Source organism: Scatophagus argus, chromosome 9, assembly GCF_020382885.2.
Source record: "Scatophagus argus isolate fScaArg1 chromosome 9, fScaArg1.pri, whole genome shotgun sequence".
NCBI classification, from domain to species: Eukaryota; Metazoa; Chordata; class Actinopteri; family Scatophagidae; genus Scatophagus; species Scatophagus argus.
The window spans coordinates 16,504,360-16,531,770 of record NC_058501.1 but is presented as its reverse complement, the minus strand read 5'-3'; the positions used below and the strand labels follow the sequence as shown (position 1 = coordinate 16,531,770).

The window sequence follows — 27,411 nt, the reverse complement described above, 5'->3', positions numbered from 1 at the left end:
TTGTACCAAACACACACGCGCACTTGAACACAGTCAGGGCAGGAAACATAGAGGTCAAAGAACGCCTCACCAGTTTTCTAAGTGCACCCATTCATTTTTCATTTAATGATGTGACGGGATGTGATAGGTGTAAGCACCGTGATGAAGTCCCCTTCAATTCCATCACCGCCTGCTCCCCAGTCCTGCAGGACACAATATAAGGACGGCCAGCTCTGACCAGGAGCAGAGTTTCAAAATGTTTCAGTCAGTCAGTCACTGCTTCCTCAGATGAATTTTTCGTCATCAGTGTCGAATGATTCATTTTGTAGTTCACCACAGAAGTAACACTTTTAGCTGGGATTTTATTGTAAGCATCAGTCTTCTCCAACGTAAACATTTCCCAAGTTTATAAGAATGTTTTTTATTTTAAAAGAGTGAACTGTCAAATTGTGCAAAGTAAAAACTAAATCATGCAGAAGAAAGCGCACACTGTCAGCTTTAGGTTTATGACCAAAACATTGCATTTGATGCTATTTTATGACATTTTGTGGTAGGAGTTCTGGCAGCCTGGGGGGTAAAGGTGTCAAACTAAACCAAAACTCCATTTCAGACCGTGGATAACATGGATATCTTACGGCTATCTCACCTGGATCAGGAAAAACACACTTTAATGCAAGGTGCAGATGCAGGCAGATCATGTGATCTGAAAGTGATCAAATCAGACAGACCACATTTGGAGCTGGTGATCGACTAAATGCAATCCATACAGTGTGACCACATTCTTCAACAACAACAGCAACAGCAACATTGTTGACCATGTTGTACAGTTGCCTAGTTCTGCCTCCAAAAACGTTTTAAAAATTATATTAAAATAAATGAATCTCTCTCCTTGACCTGGGAAACAGTGATTTTTCTTGACAAGTCTGTCTGTGCTGGCTAATTAATTTGCATATTGAGAGATCTGATCACAATGTTGGCAGAAACAAGATAATGAGAGTGCTTATTAATACAAGATCCTTATCTGTACCAGGATACATTTTCTGGATCATAACATCTATCAGATCTTATGATCCAGATAATGTTCTGATACTGATCTCGTGTTAATACCAGGGGTAAATGGGGCCCTTGTGGCATGTCTTTGCTCATCTCTCTCCCCTAATTTCCTGTCATCTCTTCACTGTTATATATCCAATTAAGGTGTTAAAAAAACACAAAAAATACATTTAAAAACCACAGACATTTCAAAATAGTGTTTCTTTGAATTTTTAGATAACTATAACTAGTTTCACCCCTGACTTTGATCTTTTAAAAAAAGCACATGTTAAATCTTGTACTACAGGAAACTTCTGTTGCCCCCTAGTAATCAATCAAGAAACCAATCTTTTGATCTCCTCATAATTTCCAGGATCAATCATCCAAGATCGCCGCCATCCCTCATGACCGCGTTACCATTAACCCAGTTCCCAACCCTCAAAACACAATGACACAATCAATCCAAGCAATCAATAACTTGATCTGCTGAATACATAGCTAAGTCACCGCCAATCAAACTTTAAACTGTGGTGACGTGTGTGCTGTCAGAGCTCTATGTGCCTTGTGTCCGGTGAGAATCAAGGCAGAGACGAGCAACGCACACCTCAGCTCTCTGAAGTGGTTTCCCTTCTCTAAACACTGATCTGATAAGATAGGAGCAAACCCCACCAGGAATTTGTTTTCATTGCTATTTCACTGTGGAGTGGATGATAGCAAAGACACATGGAGAAAAGAGCCACTTTGGACTCGTTTCAAGACACACCACAGAAGAGCAAGTGAATTCCACGAGAGGGGAAGAATACAGGGTCGGTTATTGGTTTTGACCCCCCTCCCCTTCCATCAGGCTGACCCACAGAAGTCAAACATCTGCTTCACTTATTTAATGGGGAGGCAACAATACGTGCTTGACAGTCACCGTCGGGTCTCATTCTCACAAAAGGAGAGTGGTTCCATGACTCAAGGACAGACACGGGCGACAAATTATGAATACTTCAATCCCACTACTCATTGACTCAACACAGATTCAATTAAACCCAGCTGAAGGTCATGAGGTAATACAATGTAAACGGGTCTGGCACGGTGCTTAATGGAAGTTCTCATAGCTCTGGTAATATTTAATCCAATGGCCCACCCTGACTAGCTCTTTGTACAGCCTGAGTGCTGTCATAACCTGAGTGTTGGGAAGGAGGTAAAGGGGAATGTGCATCAGATTCACAGACTGATGTCAACAAACTGTGTTACTTAATGTTTCCAGATATAGAAAGATGATAAGAGTGTTGCTGTTGAAAACAGTGCGAGCGACAGAGACAGAGAAGAAGGAACAGATAAAGATCAGAGAGAGAGAGGGAGGTGGGGGAGACAGGTTAGGAAGTAGTAAAGTACAGTGGGCGGGGAGTTGATACTATGGGAGGGAGAGAAGGAAGGGGGAGGAGGGACAAAAATGAGATAAGGAGGGCACAGGCACAAGAATTTGTTAGGAACTGAAAGCAACGGTTGAGGTGAAGAGGGAGGAGCGCTGAGCAGACAGCAAGGTTACACATGAGAAGTCTGAGAAGGAATGAAACAAAGCAGAGAGAGGCAGAGAAGGGGAGAGAACAGGTAGAGTTGGTTAGGTTTCAATCTTACCTCTCTCAGATAATTACTACTTTCTCACCGTGGTGAAAGAAAGCAAACAGAAACTGAGAAAAAACAGCAAACAGAGAGGGCAGGAGAAGGCGGGAGAGTAGAAAAAGCAGAAGTGACGAGAAAAGGAAGGAGAGACAGCAGTTAAAAAAGTCTGGTCGGGGAGATTAATTGAGAAAGAGAAACAAAAATAAGACAGAGACGAGCCTGAGAGGAGTCAGCCAAGACGAGGAAAGTAAGAAAACACGCTGATATTCATTGACAGAGAGGTCTGGACTTAACTCCATGGATTACTGACATCAGCAAAACAAAAGAAGAAGAGCGTCAGAAAAGAGGTCACTGCGGTCCAGCAGCAGAGTAGCCTGAGCCTGTCTACTATGCAACCAAGACAGCTGAGATAGACAGACTCAAGCACAGCCACAGTTCTCAGAGACAATCCTGTCTGTTACAGCACCATGTTGATGAAAGAGTACCGCATATGTATGCCACTGACTGTGGATGAGGTAAGTGTGTTTGTCTTTCCCACGCTCACATACAGAAACAAACACACACACACACACACACATACACTGTACATCCTACAATTTTAAATTGTCAGACAAAAGAGAGGGTTTTCCTTCAAATGTGAACGCGTTGTTTCCAGTTGTAATCTTGAAAGTGTTAATGTGCTGATAAGAAAAGTGCCAACAGAGCAAACAGACCTCCTGTGGCTGCTCTGTGGGAGCTTTGGCACGCTGGGTAGTGAGGTATGTTCAGCACCGACCAGCTCTGCCAATCAGACGGAGCCAATGCACAACACCTGGCCTGCACAGCATCGTGGCACTACTGTTGTGTCTAAATTATCTCCCCCAGTGTGTCGGCTTCTGCACTTCCCTTGCTTTCTCTAGCACTCCTAGCAGTGCTCAAAACTAGTTGGACTGGTTATGGCTTTGCAAGAGCTAAATCCAAACAAAGGCTTTTGGCCTGCAGGTTTATGAACAAAGGGGATCCCAATGGAGAGAGAAAAGGTGGACGGACGTAGGAGTCATGCGCCAAAGTGTCCTTCAAAAGGAATGTCCTCATCACCTCCTATACCATCCACCCTCCCCTTCATACCTGTTACCACAACAATGACAGTGACAAATAGCAGTCCAAAATGGGATTTACAGTATCAGTACAGGGCACACTGAAACTTGAGCTTGCAGCAAATCCTCTTTCGTCTGAATGTAATGTAAGTTTAAGTGCAGCTTATTTGAGGCAGTATCAAATCGTGACGGTTACCAGTCCAGGCCATTTACAACACACTAACCCTCACTTCATTTTTTTAAGGTAGCAGCGTCGCTTTTCAGGTTTGAAATATTCAGCAGTACTTCTGTAACACAGTACAGCTTGGCTGTGTTAAGGAATCTTCACTATTGTGTTCTGCTGTGGGAGAATCTGACAAGCGAGAGCTGGAGTTCAGGTGTGAGGGTGGGGCAGGACGATTGGCACTTTGATGTCCCGCTCCTTAATCCACAGTGGTGGGAAGTAAACTAAGTACATTTACAAGTTTCAGTTGCAGGCCCCTGGTTTGCAGAAACGCACAGTGTTAACTTTTGCTCTGGCAAGTGGGTTGTTTTGGAAGGTCCAGCTTTACTGAGTCAGCATTGTCGCAAAAACTGCAACAGATGATTCACTCATTAGGAAATGGAAAGAGTATGGCACTACTGTAAATCCTCAAAAACCGAGCTGTATTTTTCTGTTGATCAGTGTCAAAAAAAACACATGCTCATTTCACTTTGATTCAGTGTTGTAAGACCATAAAAGATGCAAACTTCCAAGGTGGGTGAATATTTTTTAGAGGCACGCTACATCACCACTTTAAAGGGAACTAGACAACCGGATCTGTGATGATTACTGTTTATGGATAAGCGTAAATTCTATGCTTTGGAGCTGAGCACACAATGAATTGCAAATATTTGGTGAAGGTTTTTGCATGAGTTTCACATAAACAGTCTCATTTTCATTATCAGTGGATATATCCAGGCGTGCTTTACAAAATTCTTTTAAGTCTCTTAGCATTTTATCACTTTGTAACAAAAAAAAGGTTGCTTTGAGCTGTGTCTCCCTTTTATCGTAAATTCTTTCATTTTCTGTTGGCCTCACGCAGACACTGTCTGCAGGATCTCCACCCTTCAGTGATGAGCTATATTTACACTCAGGAATTTATGAGTCAGAATTTTAAAAAAATACATGCCAAACACTATCCTGGAGTAAGTTTGTCAACACATCACTCATCAAAAACAATATGAATGCATAACAGTGATTTAAAGACAGATAAGTCTTTCCAACTTCCTGCTCAGATTAGTTTTCTACAAAGTGAAAAAGATTCACAGCCTGTGTGCGGGAGGAGTTCACTCCCCTGAAGTCTCTTAAGCACCCATCGTTTTGATTAATTAAGTCCCATGAATACCCAATAAGTAAATATTGAATGTTGACATCATACAGTAATTGGAACAAGGAGGAGGAGTGTCGTATTGATGTCAGCAGAGTACAGTGAAGAATGGCAAACTGAAATCTGCCCTCCTCTTTCTCTCTTCCTCTCCATCTTTCTGTGTTCTTACTTTAATTAAAACAATGCTTTAGTGACATGCCAATAAAGGACAACAAAATGAATTACATTGTGTTGCAGAATAGTGTAGTTGTTTTAATGTAGTTTTATTGCTTTTTCATAACTTGAAGTATTACTAACTTTAAAAAGTTTGCCGAGTAGTTCTGCAGTGAAAGCAAACACAATACTGTACGCAGACACAATGCAGAGGAAAGGAGAGTGATCATCAGTGCAAGAAATGAAGTATTATTGTGTGAAGTATGTGATTTGTGAAACACTGAATCTGTCAGGCTGAGCTCCAGATGCCCAAAGGCCTCGTCCTCTTTAGAATATACTGTCCCGCTTCACCAGCGCTGAGCACAAACTGGGGCTGAGCGGCAGAGAACAAAGTCCCATCCACGCCTAATTTAGACACCATGCATTCACCCTCACTGGCCAAATTAAATTTTGATGTCTGATATGGTCACTTGAGGGAGATTTTTATACACAGCAAGTGACTTTTTTAAAAAAAATGAAGAGCAAATACAAAGCTTGCGGTTGAGCAGCACTGAGTAAGTGCCTGTCGAGACAAAATCGGACTCAGCAACTATGGCTGAACCATCTGCCAGGAGATTTTTTTCTGCCCTTGCTCTCACCAGTTTCTTCCGTTTGAGTAGCTGATGGTTATTATAATTTCCTCAATGGAGTGTGCAGTTCATTGATTAGATATAACTGGATTTTGGGTTATTGAAGTCTGAAAATCTCCTTCTGCATTCTGGCCACCGCTGTGAGAAAGGTCGATAACTTTCAATTTAAATGCTTTCTTAAATGTCAGTCAAGTAATTTTATTTACGTAGACTGAAATCATAAATTTTCCTCAAAGGGTTTTATACTTTTACACTTATAGCACCAGACTTTATCCTGAGAGCCTCTGTTTGGATTAGGAAAAACTCCCAAGAACTTTTAATGGGAGAAGAAAAAAGGAAGAAACTGCAGGAAGAGCAACAAGGCGTACAGACATGCAATCGATGTGTGTGTGCAGAGTAGAGAGAAATAACAATGAGATAAGGTTGTGTACAAACTGTAAAAGTTAAATCAAGACTATATAACCTTTTCTGAACAGCAACGACTGTGACCACGATAACAACCAGGCAATGGGATAACGTTCAATGTTAAAATGCTGTGTGACAGAACAGCAAGATCCAGCAAGTAATGTTAATATATTTTATTTGTACGACAAAAAGTGCACGGCTTCTTTCAAATGGTGCATAGTGTTCTTTTAAAACATCAAGAAATAAACATGAGGGCCTACCGTTTTGGTTTAAATTTTCATGAATGCACAGCCACAGCTAACAAACTGGCACTCCACCCGACAAATTCGGATTAGGAAGATCTTTTTGTTGTTTGTTTTCTCACCGTTTTTTTTTTTTTTCTCTTTCTTTCTCTCTCTTCACCTCATTTCTACCCTGACCACAACAAACCTGATCCTGGACCTCTCCTCGGCCTCCAGTACAGGATTGGGCAGCTTTACATGATCAGTAAGCACAGCTGTGAGCAGAGTGGTGGGGGTGAAGGGGTGGAGGTGGTGAGGAATGAGGCAGATACCCACCCCCAGTATGGCCTAGGACAGTTTACTGAGAAACGAATCTACCTCAGCAGGTAAGAATGCTGTGTTGCTGTACTAATGATGTACTCATACTAATAATTCTGGCTATTTGAAACCCGAGCCTTATCCTCCAGCTGACAGCTCTATCGTTATGGAAACTGATTACATGCGATCTTTGATCTCTTGGTTCCCTGTAAAGCTTTATGTCCCATAGATCTACGTTGCAGGTATCACCACTGACAAGCAATAAAACGTCGTTTCAACACACTGCAATGTAGGCTGCTTACATCCAAAGTCCAAATACCAAGTACCACTGCCCAAAACATGTGGAGGCCTGTACAGCAGGGTTACTCAGAGAATGCTGTCCCACAACCAACCCTTCGGAGATGCTTGTCTGTGTATCTACAGACTTCCAACTAAGAAAAACAAATCCACTTCTTCTTCATAGTTGCGATTCCAGGAAATGTGAGATTGTGTCTTTTTTCCCTTGTGGTGTTGAAAAAAACAGTCGAGTCATGGCATAATCATGTCTGGTCACGAAAAAGCACGAATTCAAAGGTATTATTTCTTAGTAATTTAATCCAAATAGTAGTTGTGACCAGACGCAAGGATTTTTTTCAGTGTTTATTTAAGGAGTATTTGGGAGTTTGAGAAATTCACTTGTTTGCATTGTGGCAGCAAGTTAGACAAGAGGATCAATTATGCTCTCATTTCTGTACATTAAATATGTAATCAGCAGTCAGCAGCAGGTTATCTTAGCTTAGCAGAAAGACTGGAAACACAAAGAAACAGTTGGTCTGGTCCTGTTGGAAGGTAACAAAATTTGGGTACCAGCAACACTAACACTAACACTAATATTTTGCATGTTTTGATCCGCAGAAAAAAGTGTTTGCAGATTTCGTTGGGATATTTGCTTTTGCTTTTTACTTGCTTCTTTTGTCACAGCAGTGACTGCAGGAAGCTTGAACACTAGCTTTAGCCCAGCACATAACCCTCCACAGCAAACTATAGGTGGAACCTGTTAACTTGGCACAGATTCAGACCGGCTGTTTACTTCTGTTTCCAGTCTTTATGCTAAGCTAAGCCAACAAGCTGGCCATAGTTTCATATTTTCCAAACATCTAACTCCCCACCAGCGGTATGTCAATTGCTTTATGCTGCTTATGATTTATTAACCAAGTGTATATTTTAATAATACAAATTGATGTATTATTCCTGTATTTATAAAAACCTTAACTGTCAATGACAACTGAAAACACTCAAATTACCCAAATGATTTTGAGTCTACTTCGAGCTGAAGCTAAAGGGATTATGCTTTTGCAAAGTTATTTAAACACAGCAGAAGATCTACAGTGCTCAAAGCAAACAACAAAGTGCGTGAGAAGTGACAGGACGGAAGTGCTGTAATGATTGTTCAACCACAGGAATCTGAACCTGTGCCTGACTGCAACGTCCACAATGTTCCTGTGCTGGAAGGATGTTTGTTTGCTTTTTTTGCTTAGGGTGACAGTCAATTAATCAATTAACTGTGATCATGGTGAAAGCCCAGCCAACAAAAATAAACTCTCTCTTTTAACTTCAAATTCATTTTCTAACCCCAAGCTAACCTCACTCATTACCTAATGTAACCTCAACTCTTATTCTAATCACCACTAGAAACCCTGGGCCTAATCCTAAAATAAACTCTCAAAGAAATGAGGAAATGTTCTCACTGTTGAGGATTTTCCTAATCTTTCTGTGCTTGCGGGACATTTGGTCCTCATTAGTAAAGACATGCTGGAACCAACACACACACACACACACACACGCACACACTACACACATACATAAGTACAGTGAAATGTGTCCCACCTCAATCATGCTCTGACATGTGACCTAGACGCTATCGTAACAATTCATCACCACAGGTGTAATTGGGAATGAGTCATACAAATGAACACTGTGGCGAGAGTAGCCTACAGGTAATCTGGCTATAAATGGCGCAAAAACCACTCAGGGCCTCTCTGTCTCCCTCTGTAATCTCTGTCTCTCGCTGTACCACTCGTGTGCCCTCCGACTGTGATTCTTCTTTCTTCCTGTTTTGCTTTTCAGTAAACTGCCAGCCTGGGTGAAAACTTTCGTCCCACGATTCTTCTATGTGACAGAAAAGGCGTGGAACTTCTACCCGTACACCATCACAGGTGTGTGTTTGAGCGCCTTTGTTTGTGGTAAACATCAGGTTCTTTTCACCTCAGTGCATTATCCAAAGCGTATTTACATTAGCAGCTGGTTTTCCAAGTGTCATCAAATATGTATCACTGTGTATGATATGTTTTCTCCTGTGGCAACATGTGTGTGAAGGCAACCGTGTGTTCATGCATGTATGAGTAACTAACGCTGTCTCTCCCCTTCCATATTGAACGTCTCTGGTGCTGCAGAGTACTCAGTAAGTATCCTCGCACATCATTTATTTTATGTGAAAGCAACAGAGCTCATCTCTTTCTAGTATCAGTGGAATCTAATCTGCAGCCTGCTTTCACTCTATCTCTGCCCTCAACCTTTTTTTTCTCCATTTTTACCTCTCGTCACCCCGTAGGTATCGTTCCTCCCCAAGTTCAGCATCCGTATTGAGACAAGATTCGAGAACAACAACGGCAGTAACAGCAATGTGAGTATGACGGAGAGGGAGCGAGAGGTGAGAGAGATGGGGTGATTAGGGAAGAGGGGGAGGAGAAAGACAAGGAGAAAGACTGAAATTCCAATTTTCCCTGCAACACTAGGAAAATGTTCTTTGCTGTTTGATGTGCCCATTACAAGGAAAACAAGAGAGGTACAAAATGAAGTATTGGCAGGTCTATTAACAAAACATGCAGCGGTCATGAATATGGCTTTCATGTTACATTTTGTCCAAGGCAAACATGCATGAACACACACAAGCAAGTGCAGCTCTGTCAGGCTTTTGTGTCTGCACTTTGTAATCAAGGACACGAGTTAAGTGACAAGACCCAACGTGTCAAAATCGTCCGTGCAGAGAAATGTGGCAAGTCTTGTTTCATGTCACTTACTTACAGGTTATAAAAGGTTATTCCAAACAAAGAGCATTCATAGAAAGCTGAATATAATCTACACATCACATAAGCTTCAAGGCTCAGCTGTGGAAAGTGCTTGTACTTTATATTACTTTATCCCTCTTCTCGGCTACATTTAGAGGCAAATGCTGCAATTTTTACTCTGCCCACTACTGCTTTTCACTACTATGTTTTACTCTCTCACTACATTTGTTTGACAGCTATAGCTACAGGTTACTTTACACAGACTTTGCGTACAATAAAAAGCTTATGAAATATGATCCTATGTTATACATTAAACTACAGACCGAGAGCTGAATTAGTAAGTAAATTAATTGATAATCACTTAAATTTTCTTTGGACGTTTCATTGTTCCAGCTTGTCGAATATGAGGACTTGCAACTTTACATTGTAATTATTTTATTTATTTAGTATTTAACTATGTTAAAGTGTACCATTTTCACTATTTTCTAATGTTTTGCAAACCAAACAATCAGTTGATTAACTGAAAAAGTAGATCAGTCCGTAATGAAACTGATCATTAGCTTTTGCTCTGTATAAAATAGTTTAAAAAAGGAGCTCCATTTTAACTGCATAAAACAATGAAATGCTGATACATTAAGGCAGGTGTTGTGGGATTTAGTATTTCTACTTTAGATGCTTGAATTACTTTTTCCTAGTTTCACTTACATACGTTTACCTTTATATTTTCAATTTAGGGCTTTTATTTGCAATATTACAAACACATTTTTGTTACAGTGTAGTATTAGCACTTTTACACAAGTAATGGCTTAAAGTACGCCAGGTTTCAAGGCTCTCTGTGTCTGTGTATGAATATCTACACCACACAGAGAGCTGCGAGACGATAACAAGGAAAGCATGAGAGTGTTGTGCCCTGAGCACTTTGTAAAAGGCAACACAATACATCCAGCTAAAGCAACACATTCCTGAGAGGGAGCAAGACCTTGGGTAGACACAGACCAACAACAGCACCACGGGAGCGTGGCGGACTTTTATCTGACGGCAGGGTTGTTGGGATTTTTTTTTGGCTTTTTTTTTTTTTTTTTTTTAGTTTAGTTTTCGACTGTGAAATGAACTTCAGTGGGGCATTAGAACAAATTTCAAACAAGGTCAGATAAAAGTGCACTCTCCCAAGCTTCCCTATACGTTCTCACTAAAGGAAAGTGTATTCCACTCCCATAACTCTCCTTTTCTCCCTCTCTTTAATATCCCCCATAACATCCTTTTTTTTTTTTTATCTCCCGTCTCCGCCCTCTCTCTCACTGTCTGTTCTCTCTTCTCTTTGCTCCGGTGTGATTTGCTCCAAAGGCCTCAGGGTGGGATGTCATGAGGGGTGTTATGGTGTGTGACCTCAGTTTTCTACACAGTTACTCATCTATTCTCATCCTGCTCTCCACTGAGTGAGTGACTGTATGTGTGTGAGAGAGTATGTACGCCTGCTTTCATTACACTGTGTGCCATCTCCCCCCCCATCTGTTTTCCTGTAGGTGTTTGGGGACACACCGACCCCAGCAGAGCATGTGAGTTTCCTGGATATCCTGAGTGACCCCATCCCTGAGAAGCACTACAAAGAGACAGAGGTATGTACTGTGCTGTGATGGACGTCTGCATAAAGGCAGAAACAAAGGATTGCGTGCGGAAAGATTCACTGAGCCTCGAAAAAGAAAAGCTGTGTTAAAGGAACAGTACGACATTTTTGAAATATGCTTAATATTGCATTTTCATTCATGTATAATCACATGAAACTAAGAGTTGTGTTGTGTTTTTCTAGCTTTATAATCATAACAATAATCCTTATTTATTTATATAGGATGCTTCATAACAAGGTTAAGCCCTTGATATTTACAGAGGTGCAATGTTAGCCTTCAGAGCTTCCAAGGCTTTCTGCCAGAAATCCTATAGATGCAGTGTAAAGAGCGACAAAAGAGGGACACATACAGTATGTGGACAAATGCAAAAACAACGCCTTTTTCCTTATTCACTTTGCTTTACTGGTTTGTATTTCTTCACCTCAAAAGAGTATAAATATGTAATACACCCACACTCCACATGGGTTTAAAAATCTGATGGATCTAAAAATGTTCATTCCCTCCCCACTAAGGTTTTACACTTCTTTCCTCTTTTCGAGTCCTTAGAGAAAAAGGTACTTCACAGGTCCAGTACCCAGAGTCATGCAGACAAGCACACATCAACACAGACGCTTATGCACACGCAATCACACCAGCGTGCATGAGCAAACAACAACGCCAATCTCATCGATTAAATGACGCAACGAGAACATAAAATCACAAACACAAACATTTTTCAATCCACCTTAGGTCACAGATGCATAATTTGTCTTACCACACTGTCCTCTTATGGGCTGTCTTTAGCAACGGTACACACATCACACACATGTACGCTTACGGTACGCACACACACATCCATAACTTCCTCCCCTGAGATACCTCACAGGGCCAAAGTTTCTGCAGACTCAGCACTAACGTGTAGGCCCACTGTTTGCTGTGCGTAGGATCTGAGCCACTGGCAGTCAAGTAAAACTGGTCGAGGGCCTCTGGAGAAAGGCTGGAGAGACGACCATAAGCCCATTATGTGCTCCTACAAGAGGGTGCAGTGCAGCTTCGAGGTATACGGCTTCCAGACCAGGACCGAGGACTTCATACACAGAGTGAGACAGCTTTTCTTTTACCTTTTCTTTTTTTGTTGACTCCATCACGCCTTTTCCCTGTGCTAATGTGAAGAGGGTTTGATCATGATATGATCTGCAGGTACAAGCCCTTTCAGGTGTAATACAAGGTGGAAACTTTTTAACTTACAGCTAATTAGGTTTAATAAAGTGCTCTGCCTAATTCACGCACTGATTTCTGCCCCTTTCACTTTGTACGTTCACAGTAAAGTGATGATACTCAACTGTCCTGATTGGTTATTTGTTGTTTGAATGTGGCACATGTTGAATTTTGACACAAATGAATCATTACCACATTCATTTCCAGACATCAGTATAATTACAAAGACCATTTCCGAGTGGGCTGTTAGCTCCAAATAACTTCTGCACCATTAGGTCAGATTTAAAAAGAAATCTGCTGCATTGTTTCACACCACAACAACAGCAAGACAGCCTCCGTTCTTCTGGTGCAAAGAAGAATCTTCAGAGTTTCTCAGAATGGAGGCTGATGGACATTAAATAGCTCATGATCACTTTCAACACATTTACAGTAGCTTCCTCAGTGATGATAAGCAGTCATGCATGAAGGAAAATGAAAAGCTGTAAAAGCAAAACTAGCGACGCCCTTTTTCCAGAACGTTTATGGGAATGTGGCTTTAGTTTTGACAAAGGGTAGTGCAAATAACACAGCCGAGATAAGTTTTCGCTTATCTCAGCCATGATTTCGTTTGTTTAAAGATATCGCTACTACTTTGATACTGCAATGATTTCTTACGTAATCCTAAATGTAACACTTGACACACCTGCAAACTTATACATTCAAAGCACTGTGTGGCATTTATATTTTCATTTTCATTTTCACTGCCATGTTTTTGCTTTCGGTTTGATTTCAGAACATCAGGGACATTCTTCTGGTCGGCCATAGGCAAGCAGTTGCGTGGATAGATGAATGGCACGGTGAGTCAGAAGCCTAATCACTAAGCAAAATTTAAACATTTAGAAATACAAGATAAAACATTCAGAACAATACAGTTGTGCTTTGTTGCACTTTACCCTAAATATACTCCAATTTAAATGTATGAGTAACACACAGTTCATACTCTGTCCTGATGCTGTGTTTGTGTGTGCGACGTGTGTGTGTGTGTGTGTGTGTGGGTACTTTGCTTTTCCCGCAGGGCTGACTTTGGAGGAGGTGAGAGAGTACGAGCAGACGATGCAAGAGAAGACCAACAGCAAAGTCAAATCCAGCCAGAACAACACAGGTGAGGTTGCAGCTCCTGACCTGCACTGTTCTGAAATACCACAGAGGATGGGAGGGGGGAAGAGAGTCAGGGGAAGGCAGGGGGGTGGAGGAGGAGGAGGAGGAGGTGGGGGGGGGGGGGGGGGGGGGTGGTTGGGTGTACTTGAATGTGAGAGTGCTGAAGGTAGGGAGAGAGAGATGGAGGTGAAAACAGGGGAGAGTACATGAAAGAGGAGTAAGTTTGAAATGTATATTTGTGCTCTGCAGTAATTATTTTTGCATTTAATTTCAGCATAATAAGCAAGTGATACAGCAAGAGATGTACAGGGAGGCAAAGACACACACACTGATTCCACATTTTTAGATCACTGAGAGTTAAAAATAAATCTGAACAGGTATTTTATATTTATCTCGCATGCCGTATTATCCATTGCTGTAAACACACTGCAAAACAGTATGAATGAATAACTCCGTAAAGCTGACAGACTTGAACAGAGGCTGGTTGCACCACTAGTGCCTACAAGTACCCAGATGGCTGGTGTACATCTGTGGGAGAAAAATGGAGAAGGAAGAGCAGTCAGGAGGCATTTCACAACACAAGGAGCAGCAAGGAGGGGAGAGACAGAGGGTGTATGCCCAGAAAAGGATGACAGAAAGACAGATGTAAGGAGGGGAGAAGAGTGTAGGCTGGCTCGTGAAGTGATAATGCCGCTGCGTCGGTCTGATAAACAGTGTAATGCAGCCACCTGCTGAACTCTCCCCATCGCCAGCCTGCTCAAAATAAATAACCAGCCATTGTAGCACTTAGCTGCAAATGTCAGCCCTGGTGGGGGTCTGTGTCCAGGCATATGTGTTGTGTATGTGCCTGTGGGTTTCGTGTGTGTGTGTGTGTGTGTGTGTGTGTGGTCACCCTGCCCCCTGCTGGTTAGTCTGGTGAACCTCAGTTGGATGTACGTGATATCAAAGGTAGAATTCCCAGCATCTTGTTGCCTGTCCCGCCCCCCCCCCCCCCCACCCTCCCCCGTCTCTCTCACTCTCTCTCTCTCTCTCTCTCTCTCTCTCTCTCTCTTCCTCTGTGTGTGATGATGAGAGACATCAAGCTGCAACAAATCTGCAGTCATTTCTCAACCTGCTGCAACTTGCTGCACCACCGTGACTCCCTACAGGCCAAACGCTGCTACTGCGTTCAACTCAACAGCAAAGTGAATGGATGTCATTTACTCTACAGAGTGTAATAAAACATTAGGTGTGGGTGTGTGTTTTGAATATCAGTAAGAGACTTAACTAATGTGAGTTCAAGTGTACCATCTGAAGTGTACCTAAATATATTGAAAACCCAAACCCAGCTCTGTTTCCCCTCTTCTCAGTGCCCCTTCTGCTTTCCTTCCTCTTTTATCTCCATCTTGTTATGTCTTTCATGTCATGTGTATCTCATTCTTTCTCCATCTCTCAGTCTGTCAACCTCAGTTTCAATTTCCTTTATTGGCATGACAGCCAAAATGCAATTGTGATGTGAATAGAGGAGAATCACGCATGAAGAAAAAAGAAATCTCCCTCTGTGTCTATCTATTCTATAGAGCCTTTCTATCTATCTATCTATCTATCTATCTATCTATCTATCTATCTATCTATCTATCTATCTATCTATCTATCTATCTAATTATCTATCTATCCATCCGTCCATCTCAGGCCCACCGGCTGCTTCTCGTCCTGCGTTCTCTCGCTCCATCTCAGTGACAGACGAGCGTTCCCTGAAGAAGATGGGAGTGACGACTGCAGCCATGTCTGACCCCTCTGCCTCCTCTGTGCCACACAGTCCCATTCGCCTCAACTCCACCCCTGAATGATGCCTCAAGCGCAGACGCACACAGATACACACAAACACATGTATACTGTATATACACACACACACACACACACACACACAGAAACCAATGTCAAACAGTAACAAATAGCATCATAATAAGTTGAATATTTCAACAGTTGGGGGTGGGGGGAGCCTATTCACTTAATGGGTGGGAGTCAGATGAGAAGATCAATACGTTCACATTTGTTTAATATAAATCTACAACCAGCAGCTCATTAGCATAGCATAGAGACTGAGGACCAGGAGAAAACCCTGGCTCCTGGTTCTTCTAAGCATTAAGAATAAGAAGGCTTATTAACCCATTACATCTTCTTTATATAATACATAGAAAACACAGAGTATAAAACGACAGCTCACAGCTTTATGTAAAATTGTTGTTTTTACACTTTGGTATTTGTATGGATTAAACAAGTGAGATACAAGGTGTTAATTAATTATCTTTCGAAGTGCTGGTAGGTGGATTTGGAATCATTATACAAAGTCAGGCTAATCTGTGTCCTCCTGCTTCCAGTTCTAGTGCTAAGCTACCTGGCTGCTGGCTTCATTTTTACCAGACATATGAGAGTGACATCGATCTTCTCATCTAACTCTCTGGCAAAGAGTGAATACCCTAAGCACAGATCACAAAATGTCTTTTGACACGACCACGGAAATATTTATTTGTTCTAATGCACATGTGGGCGCCCTCTTCGCTGCATGTTAAAACCAGACAAACCCACAAGAACACAAACACTCGGTGCCTACTCAAGAACAATTTCTGCTGCTGAAAATTCTTCCAGTATGCAAACAGAGTGCATTTCAACACTTTCACTCGGTTCCACAGCCATAGCAGAGCTCGCTGACCACCAGCAGGGCTCTCGTTTCTCGCCTACAGACAGATGCATAAGGAGTTTAATAGAGTGGATCTAATGAGAGAGCAGAGAAGAACTGGGGAGGCTGTCAATGTTATGGATCCGCTCCTCTCCCCACCTCAGCCAATAGGTCAGCCCAGGTGTATTGACAGAGACCAGCGAGGCATTGTATTGGTTCCTTGATCGCTTAGGTGAGAGCTGCAAATGGGTCAAGCCCAGGATGAACTCCAATTATGAGTCAATAATGTGGGCATTTATAAGACTATTTAACTTAATTTTTTTTTATGAATATTTAGAGAGAAAAGGGCTCTCAACATCAAAGGGATTAATGGTGAAATGATACAGTTTGCTGGTGCCTTATTTGTAAAAACAGTCAGCTTGAATGAAGTATGAAAATTAATTAAGTGGAAAACAAATATTGAAATTTCACTGTGTAATCGTTTGTAATAGATTTTTATCAATAAATACAATTTCTTTCCACTGAAAAGATTCATTAGAGCCTTGATATCTGCCCAGATAAGCAAAAAATGGACTCACTGCACACATTTCCAGCCATGTTTGATCAGTATTGACCTGTTAAGATGGACCAGCTGCTGGCACATCATAGCACCCGCATGTAATCTACTCACCAATTTCACACTTGCGTGTCATGTGGAACCAGCAGCAGCGGACATGAAAAGAGGCAGCCACTTCGTCCAGCCTGGTTTGGCTCTGTAGCTTGTGACAATATTTTCTCTGCAAGACAGCGGAGGAGAATAATAAATGCTTAACAGATGCGGGATTGTGAGTTGGGCGTGTGTGCGTGTCTGTCAACGCTGTGTCACTTTATTGTTCAATCTTCAAGACAAAAGCCCTGGCTTGTCATGGAGAGACGTGGACGTTTGTGTGACTGACAGACATGGCAGCTTCCTTCTAATGGTCCAGTGAATGGCTCGCATTATGGGGCTCATTATGGCTTCTTTTATCCATGCAAATCAAGAGCCAGCATGACAATTTGTTATTAGCTTTTCGAATAAAAGGGCATGAATTCACACAAACACACACACACGCAGACACACAGACGAAAACATAAATACATGCACGCAAAACTATTTCTCTCAATGTCTCTTTTTACAGTAGCAGCAGGAGGCTGATATAAAAGAGTGAGTGCTCAACGCAGCCAGGAGTGTTCACAAGTGCTGCAGAGGGAGCACAAACTGCCGGCTGCACTGCATTAACATTACCTCTTACTACTTTTACTTCTTTGTCTCTCCATTAAATTTTCCCTCTCGTTATTGCCATCTCCGTTCTTCTCCTCCACTGCTTCTCCTTTCTCTCTGTCCTCCCCCTTTATTCTCCCTCTCTCATTCTTGAAATCTCCCTTGATCTCCCTTTCTTTCACTCCTTTTTATCTGTGTGTCCTCATCTCCGTTCCTCAAGAGGGCCTCTAAAGAAGATGTACTGTGTTCATTATATGGAAATGTTCCCCATGGTACATTATCATAGATCCTGACCCTGTAGCGCTGAATCATCCTGCTATTCCCAGTTCACTCGTCAGACCCCACAAATAGCATGGTAGAGGAAAGACAGGACGCTCACCAGAGCCGCAACCAGCCAGCTGCACCGCCGTTGCCTGCACTGCCTGCACTGCCTGCACTGACTGTACTTTCTTGTGAAAGCTTTGACACCTATGGGCACACAGAAAGGGAGAGAAGAAAGTCGAAAGACACTGGGGGAAAAGGAATAGAAGATCAAGGAAAGAAGCCACAACGAGCAATAAAGTATACAATTTAGTTAGATTGAGTCAGTGTACGCAGGTAAAGAAAAGAGCAATAGTGTGTGTGTCTGTATGTGTGTGTGTGTGTGTGTATGTGTGTCTGTAATTTTGCTCCACCTTAATGGCATTTTGCCTAACCACACTGATGTATGAGCTTCTCCTCCAGATCAATACATGCTCTCCATTCACTAGACAGACAGTAATGCAGCCGCCTCATTTGTTTGACGCTGAGTGTATATATGTGTGCGTGTGTGTGTGCTTTCAAACTGGTCCTCATTTCCTCGCTGTGCAGGAACAGTGACCATCAAGCCCCTAGTTTAGCATGTCAGTAACTTACATGTGGTTGTACTATACACAACCTTCACAGAATGAGTGTTTAGCAAATTAGATGGCAGGTTCTGAACCGTGATAATATTGTCAGACTATTTACCTCCCATTGTGTGGTTATCTGTATCTGATATGGTATGTGTGTGTACTGGTGCATATGTGTGTGTGTGTGTGTATGTGTCTATGTGTGAGTTCCCACAAGTGTAAATCCTGCACAAGACTAAACGGTGAGGCCGAGATGCTTGTGTTCCCTCATTACAGTGTCAGCAATACAGTTTTTAGCCCACTCAACCACATAAATGACTTCAAATCCTCAGTGTATTAAGCCTCACCAGTGGGAGCCCAATTTGTAACCTCTGCCCAGTAATATGTTAACTGGACTTTATCTGGGGACAGGCAGAGTGTAAAATTCATACAGTATCTGAGAGAACTAATTGAACCAATTAAGAAAGTGAATATGGATTACTGTGGGACTGTGAACACACACATCCCCTCTGGAATAGAGCTGGAGACCACTGCTTTCACACGATGATGATTGTCACTGTGAATGGATGGCAGTGCGGGGTCTCAGTCTGCTGTGCAACAACTTCTCCCAGAGTCAGCTGGTTTTGCATTTACACCAATGCGTTTTCATTTCCTTAGCAGCTGATCCCAGGGCTGCCATTCTGGGCAGTAATTAATTGCATGCGGGTAAAGGAAAAGTCAAGGATAAGTGTTAAAAGTGTTCCTTGCTTGTACATACTCTCTCTCTCTCTCTCTCTCTCTCTCTCTCTCTCTCTCACACACACACACACACACACACACACACACACACAGCAAGGCAGTGCTCATTTTTCACACAAACACACATTTGCTAGAGGAAACAAAACACAAATGAGTATAAACAAGAAGATAGGCAGAAACTTGCACAAAAATAAGAGCCTTGGGTACTTCATGCTTTAAATATCTTAATCAGCAAGCCCATAAAGCCTCCCAATTTTAATTGCCTCACCATGACTATTAATTACATAACAGCCATTGCAGCCAGCATGCCCATATGTTTGCTAATAGGAGAGGATGGATTAGAATAGTTAACAGGAATACATTAGAATACAATGGTTTTCATTGATCTACAAAGGTAGAATTACATTTCCCCTCCAGGATGTGCGCATTAACAACAGCACTTTCTTGTGAACTCCAAGAAATGACATAAAACAAATAGCAAGCGACACTTAATAAGCTGAACGAACAATGTACCATATTATTATGACAACATTTCATGAGACAAGATTACTGTAAAACAGGAGATACTTTATATGTAAGGACAAAGTACCATTTTACTGTGAAACAAAGGATGTTTCACAGGCTGCAGGGACAATGCACCATCTTGTTCTAAAATGGAAACACTGTTTCTGAAGGGACAACAAATACGGTGGGGATAATACAACTTGATTGGCAGCCAGTTTTAACTCACACATGGCTTGGGAAAACCTTCTTCGATTACTTGCATTAACTGCACCGTTTACTTTATGTCAGCGCGTGAGTGAAGACTGAAGGCAAACTCATTCAAATCAACCATTTCTTGGACAAGTCAGAATGTAACTGGGTTTAGCAGCATGGGCAAATTAGCTTAGCTTAGCTTCACATTTAACCTATGACTCTCCATGGACGGGTCGATTGTTGAAGGAAATCATTAGAAGGAAATCTCAATAAAATTGGTGATCTAAATTGTGAAAATTTATATCGACTAAAATAATTTGTTCATTCTACAAAATGATATTTACAAATAAAAGCAAATGTGACTGCAAGACGTGTCTAGACATATATGCTTTGACAACGGTATATGGATCAAACAACATTTAAAGCATAACTCATCATGTAGATGAACAGAGGTCACAACAAATAGTAAAAAGAAGAAGGAAGAGGCCCAAAACAAGGTTCCTCGAGCTCAGTCCAAATCAATGATCTCACAGTCGTAACATACTGTATGTATCTCAAACCACTAGACTATCAGGACAACAAAGGGGTTTGATTTGATTGCAATAGATGTAGAAGTTCAGTACAATTTAGTTATTCACCCTGGATGACTTCAGTGCAGTAGACCTACTTTTACTTACCTGTAAACTTAATTATGAAGTGCTGTGGTGGGGATCAGTACGTCACAATGAGTTTGGAAAAGTTTCAATAGGTCAGTCAGAACCTGTGTACTCACAATTATTTTTTTTTTTAAATTTTGATTTCATGGACCATCCCATGCATTGCCTGCAGAGTGTCAGTGTACAGTTGTCTGACTTAGAGGCCATGCTGACAGTCGCTCCTGACTGATTGTACAGTGGGACATGGACAGATACACTGTCAACAGGTGATTGGTTTTTCAGTGACAGCTCGGGATGACAGTGAGGTGCCAGTTGACTTGCACACTGGAGCAGAAATACCCTCTCATTTCTCCTGCCTAACCTGTCACTTTTATCCCTACGGCAATTTGTTCTTTCATAGGCTCCTTGTCTTTACTTTGCTGCTCATTGAATACCCAGGCTTGCAAACAGAGACTGTACTTCTTTTGTTGGGGATCTGTAGGTGTGAGCTTTGGCCTGTCTTTGGTATGGAGTTGAAGGTCAACTTGTTGTACTGTTTCCCTTTTAAAGATTCTTGGCTCTGAGACTGTATTTTTGCTGGAATTGTTGTTGATTTTTCTTCTTCAACGTCATTTTCTGATTTTTTATAAAGCTAATTTCCATTGAAAGGTTTAGTGTCAGTGGTCTTACGAATTTGATTTGAAATTAAGCATATAGAGGAGGTGTTCGGACTGATTTAAAATGTGTGTAACTGTACATCTATTATTCGGGGAAGTAATTTGAGAAAAACCAATGCAACCCTCCAAAAGAACGAAAAGTGTTAGACAATATGGTAATGACTACCAAAACCTTAATTCCATATAAACGCCCACATGCTTTTTATTCTCCTGCTGCTCACATAACATCTATTACAACTTTCCATAGCTCTAGGCCAAGCTTTCCTCTCGTCTCTCTTTCTTCTCACCCTCTGTCTTTCTCTACCTCTCATCTGCACTCATTTCCAACTTCGCCACTGCAGTCTGTTTTATTTCCAAATCAAAGTAATGAAATGGATCTTCACTGAGGTGATTTCGTAGCAAGCAAAGAGGAGGCTGTCGTTACAGCATCACGCAGAGGGGACGGCAAGTGAAATGAAAAACAGAAGGAAGAAGTGAGCGGAGACACAAATCAAAGAGACCCAGCTGCCTGGCTTACTTTTATTTCAAGTTCCACCTAGATCTATAGCTACTGCCTTAAGGAAAAAATCCACTCTTGAATACTCTTACACCGTTATAAGTCATCAATCTGTAGTGTTCAGAGGATTGCAGGAGTTCGTTTGTCATGGAGTGTTGACATTTTTACTCTGCAATGGCTTTCTCTCAGTGTGACTGTTGAACAGTGGTGCAAAATCGTACATCTCGAAAGAAGATCCCGTTCTTTGATTCTGATATGCTGTTGTGTAAACTTGTACTGCATCAGAAAAAGAGATTTTTCCTCTGCTTTTGAAGTAACTGGAAATATTTTGACATGACATGACATCATCTGTGTTTGGACAGTCGTTCATGGGAGAAACAAGACTAACTAGAGACTCCACAGCCATATGCTAGCAGCTCTGTGAGGCTGCACTTATTGAGTTAGCATGTTTCCATCCACTAAATAGGACACAAAGCATAGAATATAGCCGGGGAATGGGAATGTCATTACTTAAGCAAGTGTTTGGTCATAACAAAAAGCCAATACATTCAGAAGATATTTAAACCATACAGAATGGCATTCATAGACCCTGAGAGCCATGATGCTAGCATGGCTAAAATGCTGCTTTGAAGAGTTTGTGTTTTACTGTGGATTCTTCTTTTTTTTTTCTTTTAAAAGCAACATTTGTCAAAAACAAGTCATTGGAAATAACAAATGGTGCTATTTAATTCATTAAGTGAAATTTCTGTGAAGTTGTCAGGGTGGGATGGAGCTTAAGTGCGCCTGTGAGCCGTGGGCCACTGCTTTGCGCTGTCGTGTCTACCTGCTTCACAGGCCTATTATAGAGACATCAGGGGAGTAACAGAGGCCGACAGAGACAAACAGGTCACCCTTACCTGGGCTGCAGGAAAAACGATTTCCCCCCACCACTGCTCTGCCCCCCTTATTTTCTCTTTCGTCCTACCTTCATCTCCCCATTCACTCTTCAATCACCCCCCCTCCACCTGTCTGCCATCTGACTGCTCCTCCATCCTCTGTCCCTTTTTCCCACCCTCCCTCCATCCACCATCTTGCCATCCCAACCTTATTTCTGTGCCCCATCCTCCCTCCCACCTCCCCAACTCACTACACAAGAGAATTAATATTAAAAAGCTGGCTGTGTGTGTGTGTGTGTGTGTGTGTGTGTGTAGTTAGAGGGAGGGGGTGATGAGAGGAGGACAGCGTGTACAATGACCTTACTCGCAAATCGTTGCCTCATGTACAGCAAGCATGTCCTTGTTGCAGCACCATAACAGCTCCGAGCCCCAGACCACAACGCGGCATAAACAAACAAACACCCTTGCGCAAACACAAACATGTCCACTGCCTCTTTCCTCTCAGTCTCTCTTCCTGCAGCAGTGTTTGTATGCTCATTATCTACCCTTAAAAATTCACTCAGTTTGCTTGGTTGACATTTAACAGAAAGTACAGCCCATATTCCACTTTTGTAGTGTAGTGTTGCAGCTGAGTATAACACAGCTTTTTTAGGTCTGACACCTCAGTCAGGTGAAATAAGGAGGAAAAATGTGCCTGCAGCCTGTTCCTCTTTAACTGTCACAGAAAGGGACAAATGATGTCAGACTCTGTTGCCACTGCTTCAAAGATGCACATGTCCTTTTAAAAAGGCCCTGGAGCTCTGATATTTAACATTAACACAGGACAGGTGCCACCATACATTCAGCTCTGTGTCACCACAAGTCCTTGCATATTTATGCATGCAATCTCATCCGCTGATGCATGATCACATGCGTACTGCATGCGCGAATGCATAGGTGTGTGTGAGTATGTGTGCGGGTCCGTGCTGCCATGGCATAAATCATTGGAGCTGAGCAGGGGGTTGGTGCTGCTCTCTCCATCTGTCTCTGTCTGCAGGGGTGAGGAATTTTACACTGATGATCGGGCGAACTGAGGCGTACGAGAAAAAGTGAGCCATGCTTGAGTCTTGTGGGATGGACAGAAAAATAAATGCTTTTCTATTGAAGGGCAGTAGGCAGTATGTTAGTGTGTGGAGGGACTTGGGGGGAGGGGATGCATCAAAACCTTTAGTTCATATAATGTGCATCTCTGCAGGGCCTGTTATTCACCACCTAAGATCTGCCTCTGTGAAATAGACTCTGTTATCCAGGGCTGAGAAATAATGCTGCCCATATAATGTCTCTGCATGCAGTCTTCCCTCTGATGCACACTGCTTGCTGGATCCATATGAGTGAATGCACCTGGAAGCCAGAAACTCAATATCTGTTTGGTTATTTCAAGTCAATAATATGAACACATTGGGAACCATTTCTTGTTCTATCTACATGCAAGCGGAGGTTCTGACTCCATCTGAGGGAGAGCAACTGAATGTCCACTGGTTACCCTTCTTCAATCAATCCTGCTCACCTCCTCTTAACAGGATAAACTGAAGCAGAACAGCTCCTGAACAAATATATCCAGTACTTCCTAATCAGGTTGTCACACTGATGAGGGAAAACACCCTTCAACCGTGAAGCACTGAGGTTCTAGCAACTGCATGCAGCTTGTTTGGCTGACGTGTCCTTGAGCAATGCAGTGAATCCCTAAAATATCCTAGATTGCTCCCTAACTGACCCTGCAGAGAAATGGTAATCAAACAGAGAATCTACACGTAACAAATTCGCTTGCAGCCGGGCTGCACATCATACAGCTCTGACAGCAGCACCACTGGACACTTTGCCTCATTGAGCAGCCTCTGCACCAACTACACCCTCAAGAAACTGAGAGAGCTTAGTGGAAAAACAATTGAAAAACTGGAATAGGTTTTGAGCCCCCGTTTATGACTCGTGTTGCATCCCTCATCCCTCCAATCAATTTGGATTACAGAGTTTTCGAGAGTAAATGACAAAGACAGACATGAGGAGAGAGTGTTGGCATATATGGGTCCTCCATTGAAGGAAACGGGGTCATGCTTGGTTGGCTTGGTTGTTAAGGTAGAGGGAGCAGAATCTCTCCTGACAGACAACCGGTAGCTTGCCACAGAGCAAGATTTGGTTCTGGGCTCTGAGATTAGCTCAAGCATGGCAATCTCTCCTTGGAAGCATTCTGGAGGGTTTAAATAGGCAGCCACAGAGCAGCAACACAACTGTGGGACGGACAGAGCCATGCCAGCATAAACTCAGAATTTGCACAGCTGAACACCGCATACTAACTCTGTCGCATGATTGTTGCTACACGCCATGTAGCTGGTGCTTAAAGGAATAGTTCAACACTACATTTTCTTTAAGAGACTGAGATGACAGCTGCGGTTAATATGAAACCACCACCAGCAGCAGGTATCTTAGCATAGCATAAAAACTGGAAACAGGGGGATCAGTTCAGCTTCTCTAAAGCTCTCTATTTAACATGTTGTAGACAGATAGATTTAGATGCAGACAGATGTAGATAGACAGATTTAGCTGCCTTTGAACAGAGCCAGGCTAACTTACGAGCAGTATCAGTTTTCTCATGTTACTCTCAAATTAGCAAATTAACTTATTTCTCTTCCTGTCGAATTTAAAATGTAAAAACAGCATCGCTGATGACATGAGGGACGGACACACCTTGAGCACACATAGGTTAACTGGGGCTTCAATGAAGACTGAAGAAAAAATGCTGAAAAAAAAACTGTACTCCTGTTTATTTATGTAGTTATTTATCTATAAATATATGCACAGTCAATGGTAATTCAACTGAATGTGGGCACAAATTGGATTTTGACAGTCTTAGCCAATCATAATTTTACTGAGCTGTGTGTGGGATAATTTCCCAACATCCTCCAGGCATTTGCAAAGACTCAGTGGATTGACTGTTTATTTTTAAGTGTGGTCCCACAGTCCTGCTGAAGGTCCAGGGCCCAGGACCACGGTTCACCACTGCCCTGTACGTATTTTCACAAACAGAAAGCCACAAATGTGACAATGTCAATCTAACCTGCGAGTACCCATGGTCACATTCAGAGCATGTGCAATAAGGAAGCAGGGGGTGGTTAATCCCTACAGTACTGCTATAGTGTGTGTGTGTGTGTGTGTGTGTGTGTGTGACCTTGGAGGGATGGGAACTCTTATATTCTCATTAACATGGATGAAGCATGGCCACAAGGTGAACACACCTACCAGCTCAGCCTGGCTTGCAGCAAACCAGCAGAGGAGGTTACACTCGTACATGAACATACATGTATGTACACACACACACTCATCTGAGCAGTCAGGCATGCACAGACCCCCAGCATCTATTTTTCATTATTACAATACAATCAGCTGGAGGCAAGGTTGGGCTGTGTTACGCTGCAGCTGTATGCGAGGTGGGCTGTCATTGACACTCGGCCTCAAACACGAGTCGTTACTAAGAAGTACAGGAAAGACCCAGCGGGGGAGCAGAAAGCAAGCAGTGAGGGGTGTAGGCTTGCGCTGGAACTCAGCTCTGTCTTTAGCAGGCACAAATGCACTCACTCAAACACACACAAGAGTACCAGTGGCACAAGCTTTGCTTTATCTGATCTAGCTGTAATCTTGCTTCTACAAGACAATAACTCTCGAGAGGATGAAAGTACACTTCAGGTGCAAGTTGTTTAACAAAGTTGGAGTCAGACCGATTTTTGTCATACGTCTGATTTACTGTAACAAGCATATGCCTTGAATGTTTAAAAAATCACACATCAGTCCATACCATAAGCGTAAATGACATGTGTGTCAAAGACTGTGACAAGCCCATCAAACCTTGTTCCTTAATGTTCCTCTGAAAACCTTTGGGTATTTTCTGTATTTGCAGCGCCTTTGTGTATTTGCTTATTGTTTACTAAATGATGTGCATGTGTTGTCAAACTGTTAATTTAAGCTGCAGTGTGCTGAGCTCTCTCGGCCACCGTAAATGTGGGTCAGGAACATTTAGCTCTTCACACACACACACACACACACACACCTCACAGAGGAAACTGGCTCTGAACGCTTCCTAATGTGATTTTTGATGTGACTTTAAAGAGATTTCTGGGGATTTCTGAGGATTAAAAAAAATATGCATTATTAAATTTGGATTTCATTCTATACCAAATTGACACTCACTTAACATTCACTGGCAGGTTTCTAAAATTAACATCATTGTTATGCAGAGTAACTTGACAAGAAGAACCTCAACACTGAAATGAAGGTGCAATCACCTTTGATGATGGTAATTTTTACACCTCTGTCATCTTTCTTTCTGCCATCTCTGCTAAAACAAAATAAAAATGTCTAAAACGGTTTGCATAATTCTTTGGAAAAGATTTTGGTTTTCTGAAACTTTTTATCTGGCTGTTGAAGAAAGACTGAGGTCATTGACTTCAGCACAGCTAACTTCTGCATTTGTGAACCCTTTTCCCTCAACTTACATGAATTTTTCATATCAAAAATCACATCACTCATCCTTTTTGTCCTTCTGCTCATTGACCTTTTTCCCCCTATGGGTTTAAAGACATTTTGGCTTTTTCACATGATTTGAATGGCATCCTTATCAGAAAACAGTATGAGAAGGTGTGACAGATTCATCTTGTTGGATAGCGGGTCATTTGATAAGAATTATGTGAGAGTACATGGTCTCACATCACACATACCA

At 42.1% G+C, this 27,411-nt stretch overlaps 1 protein-coding gene across 2 annotated transcripts; it reads left to right on the top strand.

The window, feature by feature from the left end:
* Positions 1-2,484: 2,484 nt before the first annotated feature.
* On the top strand, positions 2,485-16,970 carry pitpnc1b (phosphatidylinositol transfer protein cytoplasmic 1b). Of its 2 annotated transcripts, none has more exons than XM_046400218.1 (10): positions 2,485-3,137; positions 6,693-6,841; positions 8,880-8,968; positions 9,206-9,213; positions 9,364-9,435; positions 11,344-11,436; positions 12,369-12,524; positions 13,415-13,478; positions 13,697-13,783; positions 15,451-16,970. In XM_046400218.1, the coding sequence occupies exons 1-10, from the start codon at positions 3,090-3,092 to the stop codon at positions 15,606-15,608; spliced, it is 924 nt and encodes a 307-aa protein (XP_046256174.1). In that variant the 5' UTR covers positions 2,485-3,089; the 3' UTR covers positions 15,609-16,970. The 2 variants fall into 2 exon arrangements, with proteins under 2 accessions (XP_046256174.1, XP_046256175.1); XM_046400219.1 differs by having other exon boundaries at positions 3,000-3,137; positions 6,698-6,841.
* The last annotated feature ends 10,441 nt before the right edge of the window (positions 16,971-27,411 follow it).